The 17747-nt window shown below is 40.1% G+C and overlaps 1 protein-coding gene across 2 annotated transcripts in view; it reads left to right on the forward strand.

The window, feature by feature from the left end:
- SDK1 (sidekick cell adhesion molecule 1) overlaps positions 1-17747 on the forward strand; it is a 365337-nt gene that overhangs the window by 203527 nt on the left and 144063 nt on the right. For both annotated transcript variants that reach the window (XM_015294104.4, NM_204105.5), the window contains exons 6-7: positions 12293-12404; positions 13328-13518. In XM_015294104.4, coding sequence (XP_015149590.2) covers positions 12293-12404; positions 13328-13518 — 303 coding nt within the window. The remainder of the gene's footprint in view (positions 1-12292; positions 12405-13327; positions 13519-17747) is intronic.

A 17747-nucleotide genomic window follows, 5' to 3' on the forward strand; every position in this document is an offset into this window, starting at 1 on the left:
AGGTTTGTTTGGTTTTTCCTAAAAGCTGTTTCTATTTTGAGCCTTCTCAGAGATGCTGTGCTTCAGTATGTAATATATAACATTTTATTGTCTTAAATTTGGTCTGTGTTTTAAAATTCCTTGTCTCCTGAAGAGCCAAATGGTCTGGCACACCTCAATCTCTTCTTTATAATTACTCTTGAAAGAGAGGAGGGGAGAGAAGATGGGTCAATTAAGTGGCACTCTGTTGAGGGTTTTCAGCAGTCTGTTGAGAGGTCAGCATTAGCTTTTGATATTGTGTGTGATTTATTCATGTAGTATTTCATTTCACTGAAGATAAGCATGGATGCACTGAGTTTACAGAACTAATACCAAGATTAAAAGAGGGGACAGAAGTCACAAAGCAGAGCAAGGCAAAGCCAGCCCGGCTCTGTAGGCTAATGGGCATCCCTTCCAGGAAACTCACGTTGCCAGATACTAGCAGACAGCCAACTCTTCCCATCATCACTCTGGTTTTATTTTAGCTGCAGAATATATTTTTAATCCGTATCTAAATGCATTTTATGCACATGTCTGAGCAAAGTGATTCATCCTCCTTCACCCTGTGTGTATAAGTTGATCCGGGAGATTTTTCTGCGTATGAGGCAGCAGGAGTCACTATCTTGGTGCAAAGTGAACCCTGCAACATTTTCCTGCTCCTTCAGCTGCCCTGCTGCTTGACAGCTCTGCACTGACACTGGCTGCTGCCATCCGGATAGAGAAATGGTATCATTATTGTTATTTCCAGGGCAAATCAAAATGAAATGGGTTGATTAAAACTAAACAGTGCCACTGCATTCTGCCTAATCACACACTGCCAATTAATTTCAAACTGGTAACCTGAGGACATTTTTGAAGTTGACTACATCTTGTTAAATGTAGGGGGGATTTATTTGTTTTAAAACCATAACACGAAATAGATGTCATTTGTATCTCAAACAAGTACATTTGTGCCTTAGATGACACAAGTATAACGTTTTCTCATTTTCTTTCATTTCTCCCCCCTAATTTCCCTTATTAGCTGTAATTCTGTTGTGACATCCCGGTGTCATATTATGATAATAGAAATCTCAGAAGAGCAGCAGCATGAAATGCAAAGTTTTAGGTGAAGTGGGAGGCAGGAGCCCCCTGTAGAAGGAAGTGTCTGCTTTTCACTATTGGAGCAAAGCCTCCTTGTCACATGTAGAAAAGGCTGCTTACTGTCCGTGCATCTGGAAACAGCGACCCAGCCATTTTCTGAGAGGGTAAGAAGTCAATGCAAGATTGAAAAGACATCACGCTCTTCAACTGCAGTCTCTGAGAACGGCAGAAAGGAAATCAGAAGTGCGTTAATGCAAACAGCATTTGTACTGGCCCAGTAAGGTACAACTAAATTCATTTTTAACAATGTCAGCTCTACCTATACTGCAGAAATACTAACAAAGAGCCTGAGTAATAACTTCCCCTTGGATTTCCTTTTACAGTACTTGCAGCATTCTCTGAGTGTGTATTTATGTACTGTGTATAAACAGGCAGATAGAAAAACCTATTCCATCTTCCAGAGAAGAGAGATGCTGTTTTATTCTCACTTCAGAAAATTAAATGCTTATCCATCTGTGGAATTATTTTTGAATGAATAAGTTTGTAGACTTTCTTTAGCTGGGTTATTATTTGCTCTTTTGGAACATTCTTTGCTTTCACAGTTGTTTTGTTCTTGCTACAGAGGAAATAAAGCGATGTGTATTTTTCTCCCTGGTGAGGTTTGAGGCAACCTTATATTATAAAATAACCAAAGATTGATAATCACAAAGGCTGCAAAGGGAAAGCCTCCACTTTATTTAGAAGAACATCTGTGCTTTTAAAGAAGAAAAAAATCTTTCCTTTGGTAGGAAAAATCTTTCTTTAGATTCTGAGCTCTGCTGCGTGAGTGATTTTGCCCTGCTTTTATATCTTACAGTGTTCTAAACATATAAATGAAATTTTATTTCCTTCTGAATCTCTGTGACCTGAGCAGCACCACTTTTATTAAGGAACGCATCCTTTTGTAGAACAAAAAGAAAAAGTAGCATGGTATGGTCAGGAGGGTGGGGAACTTCAGACCATATGGAATGGACCCGAGGCCCCTGATAACCTATTTCTCAAAATATTATTTTGACAAGTCATTCCATATGTTTGGTTGAGTTGGCTGTGGGAAGAAGGCTGTGGGGTATCTTCTTGCTTTTCAGATCCGCTGTCCTTATGTAAAGACTTGGAAGCAGCAGACCTTTGGGAGCAAGGTAGCAATCTGGATCCCAAAACATGTTTCACGTATAAATATATAAATAGAATGCGGCAAGAGTTGACCTTGAGCTTAAAACGCTGCTCAGCCAGTGCATCTTGGTTTGAATAGGAGTTTCAGCAACCGAGAACAAAAGTGCCTATTTAGTTCAATGTTATAAATATCTGTAGAAGTGCTCTCCTAAGCCCTCATAAATTGCTCCATGCCTGTAGCACCCAGGATCTGAGGACAGGATTTGAAATCTGGATGATTTCTGTTTTTTTGAAGTTCAACTGATGTTTAAATGTAACAAATTTTAATCCTCGTTCTCAGAGTGGATTTGCTGGAGAAAGCTTTGATCAACACCTTGCTTATCCAGTAACGGCAAAAATGCATTTGCATGGCTTTAAGCTGTCTTGTTCAGATCTATATAAGCACTCTTATATACATGTTTTGCATAATGATGGCCAGTTTGGTGGCCTGTACACATTTACTGGCACCAAACATCTCTTGATGCAGAAGCCCTTCCTTTCATTGTGAAGGACAAAGCAACCGTGGAACACTTTCAGGTTTCCCATTTGCTGATTCTCTGTGAGGACAGAGTTAAATTCTTTCAGGAAGATCCCAGAGTTTTAAACAAGCAGCCAGGCACAGCACACACCCCAGTGTTAGGAAATCTCTACAATCCAGCAATGTTTATTATTTAGCTGATCTAGTATTTGATCTAGTGGCTGGCAACCCTGCCTGTAGCAGAGGGGCTGAACTTGCGTGATCTTTGAGGTCCCTTCCAACTCAAATCATTCTCTGATTCTTGGATTTTCATGAGTTTGCCAGATATCTGTTAGAGTTCTCCCAAATCTAAGTTGATATTAGAAAAAATCCAAATTTGGAAGCTAATCTAAAATTCAGTAATAATTTTAGCTTTATCAAAACTGCTTATGAGATTATCAGTATGTGTGTGCAAGTGCCTACTTCCAATATACTGCCTTACAACATCAACTTAAAAAGGATGCTACGAAGTCACTGGTGACTGTTTTCTTTATCCCTTTTATTCAAGTCTGGTAAAGGACAGAGAAAGGAGGTATTTTTGGTCTGTTTTCTTTTTTTTTATTACCACCATTTCATTCCTAAGTCGAAGTTCTCAAACTTTTCACAAGTATGAGAAGCAGCAATTAGATTGATGAATTGTCAGCTGTGTGATTTTATTTGTCCTTTAACAGTGTAAGGAGTTAAGAAATTAATGTATTTAAAAAAAAATACATTTGAAGGAACATTTGAAAATAGAGGGTGGCAGCATTTTATTGTCTCCCCTTTCTCTTCCTTTCCTGCTGCTTGACAATAAACCACAATCTGTTGGTGAGAACTGCAACATCCAAAATACCAGCAGTTCTGATTCACAGAACACAGCCGTGTTCTCTCAGCTTTTATCTTTCTTGTGAGTTTTGTATTGCTGGATTGATAACTGGCAGTTCGAGTTTATTTAACATCCACATAGTAATGTGTGGTTTATTAACTTAATTTACATTTATCAAGAAAGCAAGTGATAAATATCCAGGTATGCGAAGCGCCAGGACAGCAAGATGCTAAAAGCTGCTTTTTGTCCTCAGCATAGCATGACCCTTGCTGCCTGCTGCAGGGATACATGGGCAGCAAAGCATTGCTGTCCAATCTCAAACCTGTTTCCTCCCCTAAGTGCATGCCTGTTTATATTTAGAAGGATGCTTCTCTTATGATGCACTAAAGTGCATCATAAAAATATTACAGCCTCTTAAAAATCATCTCTGCTGATGAGTTACTTTAAAATCTTTCCAGACACAAACATGTTTCAGATGCTCCAGCTTAATAAAACCCCCGGGTTCTGGGTGCTGCTGCAGTGGGATTCTCTACCTGGTGCCCCTCGCTCTGCTTTGAGGCTGACTCTGAGGCTAATAGATTCCTCTGCTAGACCATGGATTCTTTTCTTTCCCCTTTTAACTGCTGTTGAATAAGATTACACACTCTATCCTCTTATATAGCCAATATTAAAGCTATCTGGTGAATTGAAAAGCCACCTGAGTGTTCTTTAGCTAGAATAGCTTGAGGCTCTATATTTTTTCATGTTAAAAGCTCTAATGATGTGGTGGATGATAAGTTTCTGGGCAGAAAAGAACCCCTTGCTGTGCATGGGGGAAGGTCAGGTCAGTGACAGAGACTGAACTGCCAAATTGCTTTTTTTTTTTTTGCACGAGGAGTTGTGAGAAGGGAATTTCAGAGTGTTGGAGCAGAAATTTGGTCTGCTTTTCAAGTGAGCTGCTGAGTCATCACAGGGAGCTGTGTAACTGAGCAGTGGCTTAATTTCCTTAGAACTGCATGGGACAACACTGGAAATTTATTGCTGAAGTAGTCCTAAAATACAGAGTGGATTTGTAGACCTTAGCTAGTAGAAAAGAGGGGAACAAGTCTTGTTTGCAGAGAGCTGGGCTGCCAGCAGCTGTTGCTGGGTCACCGAGGACCAGTAGAAAAAGGGCAAAATCAGGAAGAAAGCTGCATAAGCCATCTCTGTCCCATCTGTGGAGCAAAACTGAAGGGAGGTAACCTGGAGAGATGCCAACGTGAGCCCCACCGTCATCCCTGCGGTGGCTGCACAAATGCCTCTGATCCTACACCAACCTCGTCGTGCCCCTGTGTCTCATTATGCCCAGGGGTAGATCCTAAAAGCTCTCTACAAGATTTTAGAAGCTTCTCAACCTGTATTTTAGGCTCTGTTTTATGTAATGCAGTATAGAAAGCTCTTCTGTGCTGTAGTATCTACACACAAAAGGGTATAAGTCATCTTGTGGCTAGAGCTGAGTTCTCCATTAATCTTTCCCTAGGGCTAAAACTAACAGCTCTTGCAGTCTGTGAAGTCTTTACAAAGGGGGGAAAAAGCTGTTACAAATGTGGCTGTTATTTGTTTAAACATTTGGAAACATTTATAATGTGATGCTAGCTGTTCTTTTTACCCTTGCTCCTATTCTTTTGTTTGTATATATTTCAGTGAATCCTTTAAAACTTGTCAGGCAAGAAGAGTTTAGCTAGGTAAAACTAAGACTGTGAAGGAGTATGATTGTTGCCTATAAATACTTAAGGAGGTAAAAATCACAGGAGGAGGAAAGAGATATTTAAGCCAAAAGACAGCTTTGGCAGAGGAACAAATGGGGTCCATTGGCTAGGAATGCATTTCAGCTGGGTATTCAGAGTGCTTTTAGTAGGTTGAACAAAGCTCTAGGAAATGTTCCAACCAGGATAGTGGAGTCAAAAATGCTCAGTGCTCTTAGCACTACCCAGCATGTTCAGAAACAGGAGATGGAGCGGGGCTGACTCACAAGGTGCGTTCCAGTCCTGCCCAAGGCACAGCTAGCAGGAAGCTCCATGCACATGAAGCATCTTCTTGCCAAGGCTTTACATAGTTTTACAGAGACTGAGCTTTAGAAGAGAAAACAGGAAAAATACATTCATTATGCATCTGCTTAACTTAGTCACGTGAGTATTTTCACCCTTCAAACTGACCAGCAAGGTCCTGACATGAAGTGCATTTTGAATGGCTTGCAGGGTTGCAAGATTGACTGGGTAAAGCACACTTTGTAGGTTAATTATCTATGGGTAACTTTAGCTTTTAGAGGTAAAGGCATCCAAAGTCCTGTTGTAACATATGGTGCATCACACAGGCCTAGAAGGAGCGGATAGGAAAGGGAGGAGTGGAGGTTTTCAAACTCTTGATTGCTTTTTGGCATGGGTGATTCAGCCAAGAGGTGTTGGTTCAGTAAGCACTACCCTTCACCAACTCCACCCTCGCACACCATGTATTTAATCTGTGAGCTGTTTGCTGTGGTTCTGTTGTTGCTGTTTTGGCTTTTTACTCTTTCTCTCTTTTTGGTTTACTTGCAGTGGAAATGAATCATGCATTTGATGTGATGTGGGCAAAGCTGGTCATGTCGACGGGAGTGTATTGAGTCAATAAATATAACTGACCTAGATCATTCACTTGTTTTGCTTGTACTGTGTTCTGTAAACCTATCCCATGTCTGGTGTTTTATTCATATGTCATGATGTCTGATGTCTAGATCGAGATGAGGACCGTATATATAAGAATTTGCTTGCGGTGATTGATTCAAGCAACTAAGCTGCTTTCACTATAAATTTGATCCAGAAAGTGAAGTTTTTGTTGTTGCTTCCTTGCTATTTTGAGTCTACAGCCTCTCAAAGGTTGGGAGATCAGAAATAATATGTACATTTGAGGATTCTTAAGATATCCACAGGTACTGAACAGTCATAACAGTTCTTCATATGCCAACTCTGTGTAATTAGATTGCTAATTATTTTATAAATACACAATTTTGTCTCAGAATGCTCCATCTGGAGTTTTAGTATTATCTGTCAAACTAAATAAATGTGATTGAGACAGGAAAATCTCTTATTTTTCTTTATGTTTAGAAATCTGAGCAGAGATCTGTACAGTACACAGCTGTGTACAGCAACATCACCTATTTACTTTTTCTTGCTGAATTAATACCATTCTTACTGGAATAGAAGTGAGAAAATGAAATGGTAATGTGTATTATCTTAACACTTTCATTGCATCATCTGTTAACATACAGTCTGATAAGTAGGGAACAACTAGGCAGTGTTTTAGGGCAGAGCTTTATGATTGATAAACATATTTTTTTCATTATTTGTGTAGTGATACTCTCAGGCCCACAGGTGGTTGTCAGCATTTGCCAGTCTGTTATCTGTCTCCAGGACGTGTTGTGTATCTTCTACTGAAAAGGGAAAGGGAAATTAATCTTCTATTGATCAAGATCCAATTTCTGTTGTGTATTTTGTACTGAAAAGGGGAATTAATCCATTACGGAAAAAGTGATATCTATTCCATTAGATAATTTGTATTTGTAAGGTCTCTTTTTTTTCCCGAGCAACCTTGAGATGCCATGTGAAGGTCATTTCTCCTTTTTATGTTATGTAGGCTGAGATTGTATATCCTTGATGCCATAATGTTCAATTATTCATATGTAATTTTTTTTGCTGCTGGTGTTGGACTCATCTCCTATTCTACTTTTTTCTAATGCAGGTATCTGTAATTTGGAAAAGAAGCTTTGCATGCGTCCTGCATAGTCATTGGAAAAGGCACTTCTGCAAATTGTGATAGTCTATAAGTCTGTAGGAAGGTTATAGGAAAGGTTTTCTAATTTTTTTCTTCCAGGTTGACTTGTAAATAGTTCCAAAGCTCTGCTAACCGTGCGCCATGTGTCCATTAGTTTAGCTATAGGGTACTGTGACCCTTAACTCAAAGTGTTTTTCTCTCTCAGATGAGTTTCCTAATGTAAAGAAGAACATCCAGTTTTGGGGTACTGACTCCAGTGAAATTCCTTATTTGCTGAAAACAGGACATTGAGAAATTATGGCAGTAGTAACTAAGACAGGGTAGGAATGAGTAGCAGCCAATATCCCATCCCAGCATTTCCAGTGCCCCTGCCCCATGTTGTGTAAATCAGGTGATCTGGGTGTTTATTTAGGTAATTCTCACTCCTCTTGTTCATTACAACCTCAGTTGTGTTGTGTCATCAGCAGGCGGGGGCCTATAAGCAATTTAATCTCTCAGGCTTAAAAATAAGACTTGCTATTTTTCTCAAGTCTGATCTCAAGCTATTACTTCTTTTCAAGAGATAAACGCTTCCTCTCACCTTTTATTAGGGCTGGTTGGCACAGTGTCTGTCTGAGAGGAATTTGAACATCCATGAAGTATTGCTCTTAATATTCTGCACTGCAAACACAGATGTAGATAAACTTTGCATGCCATAATGTAGGACCTGGGGAAGAAGCTCATGTTTATACATTTCTAAAGGGAAAAGCACATTTTGTATTTTTGTGTTCTGTCATATGGCCTGAGTGAGATTTCATCTCTGTTGGGAAAATTAAACATTCAAGTGACTTTGACAAAGTCTGTGATGTTTATAAACTGTAAATTGAAATACTTAAAATTTCTTGTACTCAATATGACTATGTATGTGGGGAGATAAAAACACTGATTGTGTCTTTCTAGAGATTTTAGGGCAGTCTACATAATTACAGTACTTAAATAACAGAGAGTAAAAACTCTACAGCTCATCAGTATTAAGATAAAAATAGAAGTCAGTGCTACAGACCACTTGGGACTGGTTTCGCTGTCAGTCAGATGGGAGTTAAAAAGTGGAAGTTGCTTGTGATCCAAGATCAGAGTTGTGCAGTCACACACAGGCACTGGTGATAAAAACAAATAGATGATGCAAGAGGCCATCACCCTTGTACATTCTGCACAGTCTCCAGAGGAGCTCGTGTTTAGAGGGACCAAAAGACCCTTGATCTCCTCATTCCATTTTCTATTTATTATTATTATTATTTTTAAATTCTAATATGGAAAAATAAATACTGATGGCAGTTTATGTTAATGTTATGGGCTGAGAATGGCAGCTGTTCAGGAACTGCTTCATGAGCAGTGTGGTATCCACTGAAACAGCTCCAAGATGAACTCCCACACGTGTGAGTTATGGCAACTGAGCATCATAGGTCGGCTGGGGCCATTCCCAAAAGCTCTTCACTTACTGAGCCCTAATAGATACTACTAGTAATCACAGTGTGTCTAAGAAAGTGGTTTAGAAGCAAAGATTGGAAATACTGTGAGGGTTGTGGCTAAAATAGGTACAGCATAAAGTAAAGCAGAGAGCCTTTCCTGAAGAAAACTGTTTGGATCGGGACATTTGCCTGTGGCGCTCCTCTGTCCAGTCTTCTATTAAGGACTAGAATCAGATTAAGAGCACATCCACTAAATGATCTTCAGTGCCTTTCAGCATCGTCTCTGCAGCTTCCTGCAAGTTCCCACAGACTTGTTATGTCTCATAGTTAGGCATCCCTTGTCTGCACTCCTGGGGTCACTGTTCTTTCCCTAATATTGCTTTTGGGGAGAGAAGGGGTTCAGAAAGCAGATAGAAAAGGAAGATCTTTTATTTCAGAACAGATATGAGATGAGTGGGAATAGTGGTTCCCTGAGAGCAGATTCTTCTCACTGTGGCTGCATGTCCTTGCGTTCATTCGTACTGCTCTCATGTTTCAGTGTCTTTAATAAATATTTCCTAATGGACATGAATCTGAGAAGTTGAAGCTCAATTGTTAAAATAAAGGATACATGGAAAATTGAGCAGCCTTTTAATAATGCAAAATATCTATTGGGGACCACAGGCCAAAGTCTGATTTGCTGCATCACACCATGGGAACCAAACCACAGTGTTAGTCCTCACTGAATGAGGAGCCTGGCTGCTCTGCCATTCCAGCCTGTGGATTTCTTACAAACAGGTGAGAGGATAGGGTGGTGTAGTGGAAATGCTAAGTGATTGAGCACCTGGTGGGAAGGCAGGGCCACCTCGGGGAGATCAGGTGTATGCAGTGCATCTGAGTGACCAGAAGGGGTGGAGTCAGGATTCACCCCTTCCCAGTCCTCATTTAAGGGTAGGCAGTAGAGGCAAGGAGGTCTTGCTGGAGTTCTTTGTGTGCCTGAGGCCTTCCAAGTAGCTTTTTCCTTTTGTTTCTGTGCTCACAGCTGCTGCATTTGGCTTACCCTCACTTGCTGCAACCTAGGACTTTGCCACCCCGCTGTTATTGCTGTGCTTTCCATTGCATTACTGCATTACAGGTGGGCACACAGATTCCACATTACAGCCCTATTTGAGACTCTTACCATAAAATAAGACCAAATTCCTCCTTTGGTACATTGACCCAACGCAAAACAAAACTGTGGGCTATGCTCTGTGTGGATAGCTCTGGGAATGTCCTGGCTGGGTCTTATTTAGCAGGGTTGGGCCAGAGTGAGTTACTGCAACAGAAGTCTTTGAGCTGTGGAGGGAAATTTGAGCTGTCTTTGAATATGAAATAGGGAAGTGCATGCTCTCCAGGTGCTTTTTAGATAATACTTTGAAATGTTGGATTTTTTTATATATGCTTGTTTCATTGGCTGCTGACCTTTGTATGATTTCACTTAGAATCCAAGTGCTAGCTGCTTTGGTGAGCTCTCAGTATCACATCTGTTCACCCCTTCAAAATTGTTATCAAAAGACTGCTTTAAATAGATTTGTTTCAGGGATGGAATGAAATGAAAATAAGCACATACTTTGTTTAGATCCTTGTTATGGTTTTTAATAAAGTCAAAGCAACCTTACGTTTTTCTGGTTGCAAGCAGAGGAAAGTGCTCTTTTATTTCTCCTGCTTATCTGCTTGCTGCACAAAGAGCCTTTCCCATGGGGTGAACTCCTAGAGGTTACAACAAAGCTGGCTTCTGTTCCTGGGTTGTTTTTAGTATGGTTGAGCCATTCTTCAGGGAAGCTGATAAGCTGAACAAGTGGTTTTCCTCTTTTCCAGATGAAGATAAAAAATTATCATTGCCAAATTAGTAACTTGTTTGTTGCTCTTTTAGCATTTACTGTTGTAAACCTTCATCTTGCACAGAAGTAATGGTGAGCAGTAATGCTGAGGTTACTCTCCTCAATAACTAGTTGCTAATCTAATTGGCGCTTGGTTTGTAGTTTTTCAACTGCTGCCTGGAAGATTCCACCACAGAGATCTTCAGAGAGCAGATTAGCTACCCAATAATGTCTTATTTCCAGGAATACTGTGGAGCAGATCTGAAATCTGCTGAAATGTTGCTTGCTGAGATCCCATGCAAGTTGTATACGTATGTTACGTCAGGTCAATGGAGAATGTTTATGGGAAGAAGTACGTGCGCATTTACCAGTTCCTTAAGCACTGCCCCTGGATGCATGAACTTATTCAGTTGTGCAGGTGGTATTCTTAACATTTCATTGTTGTACTGTATGCTTTCATCTCCTTTAGTACACTATTTGCTATCAATTACAAAGAGTCAAAAGGCCAAATTTTTGTCATTCATTAGTTCAGAGATCTGCTGACCTTGTGACCTTTGAGGCCCATTAGTGGAAACTTAGTCTATCTAAGAAGGGAAACAGAATGTTGAACAGCTTTTGGCTTGCTGGTTTTTGGATAAGCAAAGAATTTTCTGTCCATTTGCTATTATTTAGGATAACATCTTAAAAGAGGACATCGGGGTTTGCCAAATTCCCGTTCTGCTTACCAGCTAAAAGGGATGGGTTAGCCTCCATTGCAGAACACATCTGATGAATTGGATTGGATTTGCATCAATTTAGTTTTACTTACATTACTTTTCTCTAATTTACTTATTGGATTCCGTATCTTTAGAAATTTTTATTACTCTCCCATTCGAGCTAAAAAATAGCTAATTTTTCTTTTCCAAATGAGTTGCTTGAAGCAAAGTACCTATGAATACATGGGTATTTTAATTCACTTACTAAATGTACGCAGACAAAATTTACAAGCAGCCTTTTTACCATTTTTTAAGTGTCTGTTGACTGTTGCATAAGCTAAATTATTTACAGTACGGTGCCTCACAAAAGAGGAGCAGATTTAGGTTATTTACTTGCCTGATAAGAAAAGGGGATTGAAATTGCTGCGATATGCTGCTTTGTTAATTTTATATTTGTTCCCCAGTGTGTAAAATCTTTTTAAAGAACTAACATGAGTACTGGCAGAGTCTTTTGAAATAGCGTGGAAGTGCGAAGATTAAACAAAACATGAAACGGTCTTAAAAATATAAGTCAGCAAGTGCTTGATAAAAATAAAAATGCTCAACAATAGCAGACCTTTAGGATGCTTAATTTATTTGCTCTCTATTTGAGAGTGGCCTCTGCACTCCATCTGGGGGCAGTTCTGTGAGTTGTGTGTGTTTTGAATGATACCAAGCTGGGGGTATTGAAACAGCGTGTTTGTACAGTATAATGAAAGCCATCGAAAACGGTCGCAGTGAAGATCTCCCTTTAATGAGGAGATTAAAACCCACGGTGAGGTTGAGGAGTGGAAATTTGCATTTGTGTCACTTGACAGGATCCTTTACCTGAGGCGATTTGTTCCTTGCTGTTTGTGGGTGTGTGAGGCATTCACTAGTGGCTCTCTTTGCCCACCCAGGTGCCACGGACCCATCTGACCCCACGGCTCCCATCATCGTCATCCCTCCGCAGAACACGAGCGTTGTAGTGGGGACCAGTGAAGTCACATTGGAATGTGTAGCCAGTGCAAGGTATTGTAAAAGCAGAGGGGCCGTGAGCAGTTGATTTTAATGCCCTTTCCTTTGCTGGAATAGGATGTTCTTTTCATTCCTTATTATTCTAATGGTTGAAGCGGAATGCAGTGTGTCCCTTGCTCTTCAAAGTAACCTTAGGAATAATCTTATTTGTCCAACATTACTGAATTAAACTTTGATTTTTTTTTTTCTTGGCAAAATAAGAATGTAGGCAGAGTTACTTTCCCACCTGTGGTTTACCCAGTAAAGATGAGGATAGTGTTGTTCCATCAGCAAACATTATCTTACAGATATAATTATGTTTCAGTGAAGTAATATTTCAGTTATATTGCATATTGACATGGAAGGTGATGCCGTTTAAATCAACAGGCTGTGCTTCCTAGTAAATAAATTAGGAAAGATCTCTTATGGAGTAATTTATTACAGATGTTCTTAGTTTACAGTGATTATTGCTCAACTGTTCATAATGCACCGTAACACAGAGTTCACAGCATTTGTTTTGTGCATGTGGCTGTTTCCACTGCATCCTGGAGGGAGTGAACAGTTGAGGTCTCCAGCTGATAGGAAGACCAACTGATTTACATTCTCCTCCGAGGGCAGAGATGTTCTTGATATGGTTAATATTTCCCTGGTAATTGAGTTATAATGAAAGCACTTCCCATGCAGCTGATTCACATAACAATATTTACTTATTTTGCTTAGAGAAATCAAATTATTAGTACTTAACTTCTATTGCTGTATCAATTAGCTGTACTTGCATAATGCCACTTGAGTAGTCTGTAGTCGAAGTGTAGAAGTTATTTATGCATTTACTTCTCAATAACCAATGTCAGAGATAGAAGGAGCTTTATAATCCACGTATAACTGCAGACAAGATTATTCTGTAATATGTTTTATTGTATTTTTTTTAACCTCGGTAGACCTGTTGAGAGACTAAGCATAATGTGGAAGAGAAATGGGATAAAAATCACCAGTGGAATTAGCAGTTTTGGGAGACGCCTCACGATCACCAACCCGACCTCTGCTGACGTTGGGATGTACTTCTGCGAAGCAAAACTGAGGGACAGCACAGAGGAACCAGCGAGAGCCAAGGCCTTCATTTCTCTAATGGGTAATTAATTCTCAAGGCAGTGTGTTTTTTTTTTTTTTTTAAGTAAAACAGGCTCTGGGCTGAGGTATAGTAGGAAATAAAATTAGAATTTTAATATTTTGATGACCTTACATTTGAACCTTTTTTCAGAGAACAGAACAAAAAGGGTAGAAGGGGGTTGTCTTCCGAATTAATTCAGCTGTTCCTCCCCGTGAATATAAATTCATCAAATAGGTATTTTTAAACACGGATCTGATTCTGAATCCCTTGTGAAACTACACCTTTAATCAGAAGTTGGGGGAACACAGTAGTAAAATCCTTATTGGGCAACTCCCACATCTCGGCTTTTAGCTGCATTAAATCCTGATTAACTCCCAGCTTGCTAACATCTAGTTTTAATATGTCAAGTGCCTGTATTTCTGCAAGAAGCCTTTCAGGAGCACTGCTATGCATCGTCTGTCGTGAGAGCCAGACAGGGGCCAAGGACATTCCTGGGCACACAGGCAGGCAGACATCTTTACTGAGGTGACAAAAAGGAGAGGGAAATAGCACTAGAATCAATGCTGCGTGCTGGACTTCCAACTCCAGGAGAAGCTTTGGGCTTATTATTTTTGAGAGGACGGTCAGCCCAGTCTTGGTGGAGGGACAGACCTGTTTCCACCATCACCTCTCTGCTGGAATTTTTGCTGGAGCTGGGAGGTTGTCATTTGGAAGTGCAGTTATCGTGCACGTCGTGTTCTGACACAGCAGTACAAATGAGCACGCTGGACACAGCGTAGAGTTTTGTTTAGGATTTTTAGGATAAAGGAGACATTTTGGAACAGTAAGCCAGAGCTGATTGTGCCAAGTCTGGCTTTTATCTAGTAGTCACAGAAGCAATTGTGTGAGTGTCCTGGACAGGTTATTGCTCTGGCCGTGATACAGGTGTCGGTGTTGATCAGAATTCATGCCCATGCATTTCTGTAGAGCATTGCAGAGAGAATTCAGTACGCGATTCTGTACTCTCCTTCCGACTTCAGAAAATACAATTTTAAAGACTCTGCTGTGTGGTCTGTTTTCTACTAAAGCAATTTGAAGTAGTTTATGCTTAATGAGAAAACAGCTCTTCCCTCTGCAAAGCTGTGCTCCTGGTTCATTTGTAGCACTGAGTCTCTGTTGTATTTATCACCCACTGGGTGAAGTTTGGTTCCAGTCCTTTTTCTGTATACTCTGTTTCTTAAAATTATTGCTTTGCAGCTTCCCTGCCCCTTAAGGAGCAGAGACAGATTTCACTGACTTACGGTTTTGGTTTAAACTCTTCTATATTCATAAGATTTTATTGTAACTAGTTTAATTTTGCTGCTGTGGTGTCAGATCCAGCCTAATGCAGTACTTACAGCAGCCTCTCGGTTAAGGTAGAAGGTTCTTAAATACAGTTACAATAAAGGCAAGCAGCAATCATTGGGGAATCATACTAAAATAGAAACACTGCCTTTATTTAGTAGCTTATCTGCTCTCTTATTTTTAGATGTTTTATTTATTTCTTATCCAATTTAAGGGGGCTGTCAGGGAATGAAGTTATGAAAAGGCCTGTAGATAAGAACAAGCAGATGAAAGAAAGCAGAAACAAATTGGTTACCCATTACTTTTATTTCCTTGTGATGGAACAAGACACTTCAGTTGCAGGTGTTTACTCAATGTGTCAGCAAAGCCTGGAAGATTTCTTTATTTATGAGTTTCTTTCTAGTGCTGGGGGATGGATCTCTAATTCTAAACAGGAAGCCAAATCAAAGGATTAATAGTTAATGCATAACTTATATTCAGCCTTAGAGTTCCTGAATGGATCCGGCCATTGTTTAATTAATCAGGAGATGGGTTCTAGGGGACAGTACAGGCAGGATTCAAACCTAAGCATTTTTGTAGTGTATCATAGCCTGTTGGAGCAGTACTCACAGAGACTCAGGAACGGTCATTCATTTGCATATATAACATATTTACAGAGTGTGCACATGAATAGTGACCTGATAATGAGCTGCACTTCTTCGTAGAATAATACAGCACGGACTCAATAAGGGGTCTTGACTATTGGAAAAATGAAACTGTGGTGATAGAAGAGGTTTGTTTTCAAAACAATTTGGAAAAGTCAAATAGAGACCCTCAGCAGGTGGTAATAAGAGCTTTGGTGGATCAGTAGAACAAAAAGTTTTGCTACTAACAGGTAGAATAGAGTCGGCAGTAAAAAGATGCATCAAGGATATCACAGATACTGATAACGCTGTAGAGCAGTACTGCATGAGCAAGGAGGACAGCCTGTGGGTCGCGCTGCAGTTTCTTCTGGATGTGGCAGAAAGCCTTCTGACATCTTCATATTGTTCCATCAAAGATAAACCGAGGTGGTTCCAAACTCTGGTTTTATTAGCTGCAGTTGTTATAAATTTTTAAAGGGTAGCATGTTCCTCAGTTGGCAGAGAAACGGTTTGGGGAAGATTTGTTGCAGATTAGATAAGAGCGCATTTGTTTTATCACTAACAGTTTGAAGATTAAGGAATTTAAGGAGTCTACTCGTGAGCAAACCAATTTGAAGACTGAACTACTCTTAAATTCTTTTGCTGCAGTTCTGCAAATTCCATTGTTGAAAAATTGCAATCGCCATTTTTTAAATGGTTGTTCTATGGGAAGTTATGTATAGTAGGAGCTCAGAACACCACAAAAACAATACTACTCTTTAGGTCAGATGCAGTCAGAAAGTAAAATCCCACAGGGGGGTTTTGGGAGTGTCCAGCTCTGTCTTTGATGCTCACAAGAAGTTCCCATTCTCTCAGTTCTGCAAGCAGATGTCTTCTCTGGGTTGTTACAGGATCTTAGAATGCACAGAGAGCAGCTGGCAGCAGTGGAGTTGGTCGTACCACGTAGTTTCCCAGAGAATGGTATCATTTAAAATGAGTTTTTCCAGCCACAGGATTTTTCCTGTAGCTGAGAGCATGCAAAGCAGAAAGCAAGAAACCAGGAGGGCCTTTTCATCTGCTTCTGTTTTAACTTTATATTCATGCAAAGAGAAATCTTTCTTCAAGGACTCTGCTACACCCACATGTTCCAGCACAGGCAGCCTGCTCTGCAGTCTGTAGGTACGGACTTGGTTACCTACAAGGCACTCGCAACTTTCCAGTTCCACTTCTTTATAGGATATTCACCAAATAAATTAGTTTATGCTAATGTTAGAGAAAGGCTTCCATGTTTAGGGCTCAATTTTCCTCTTAAATATTCAGGGTTGAATTTGAGTGGTGCGGGATTTTCAGCTCTGGAGGAGCCCCTGGGGCTTTCTCTGTTCTTTCTGACTTTCATGTATGTATCTAGCATTAGGTCACACATCTCCAATGCAGCTTGAAGGGTATGTAATGGATGCTGACTGCTATCTTTTGAATGTTAAAATCAGTGACCATGTAACTCTGCGTGAGGGAAGTTAGAACAGTATCACATTTTGCAGGCTCCCAGGGGCTTTGCAGAGCAGCTATCTTACCAATGATGTCTGTAGAGAGGGAAAAAAACAAACAAACAAACAAAAACCCCACCCTTTAACCTTCATCAACTATTAAAAGCATGTATTTATATTCAAATATTCATTTTCCCCTTTGGCTGTACTTGACCTTTTAGTTAAGATCATTCAAACACCAATACAATATCTGAACAATGTAGTATCTGTTTCTTTCAGTCTGGGATGTGACCCTTCTCATTGCGTAGGACACTGCACTGCCAGCAGGATGAATGCAGTGTAATAGGTCCTTTCCTCTTCTAACTTGTGATTCTATAATTTAAATCAAATGTTTGACCTGATACTAACAGGCTACTATCATTCTTAGACATGGCTGTGTCTTGGGGCCTGTGTCTGGCACATTATATAGTTTGGAAGATGTCATAATTTCACCACACACATTAAATTTCAACACATGATTATTGCCTGCAACAGTAAATGTTCAAATTTGCACTATGTGATTCAAACCAAGCCTTATAAATATGTAATAGAGTCATATATACAGATGACCAGAATACCCTTTCAGAATGCCATCTGACCCCTCCAAATATTGCTGCAGTTTTATGGCCTCTTTCTGAAAGTTGTTCACCAGGTTGCGTGTATAACTCAGATGCAGACACCGGTAGCTTGTGCTGGGCCTGCAGCCCTTCAGACACACTCCTGGTGTGCGGATCATACATCTGACCCATCTAAAATGTCAGGGGGCTTGATTTTGGTGCTCTGTGTTCTGTAACTAGAGCAC

This window comes from Gallus gallus, chromosome 14 (genome assembly GCF_016699485.2).
Source record: "Gallus gallus isolate bGalGal1 chromosome 14, bGalGal1.mat.broiler.GRCg7b, whole genome shotgun sequence".
Classification (NCBI taxonomy): domain Eukaryota; kingdom Metazoa; phylum Chordata; class Aves; order Galliformes; family Phasianidae; genus Gallus; species Gallus gallus.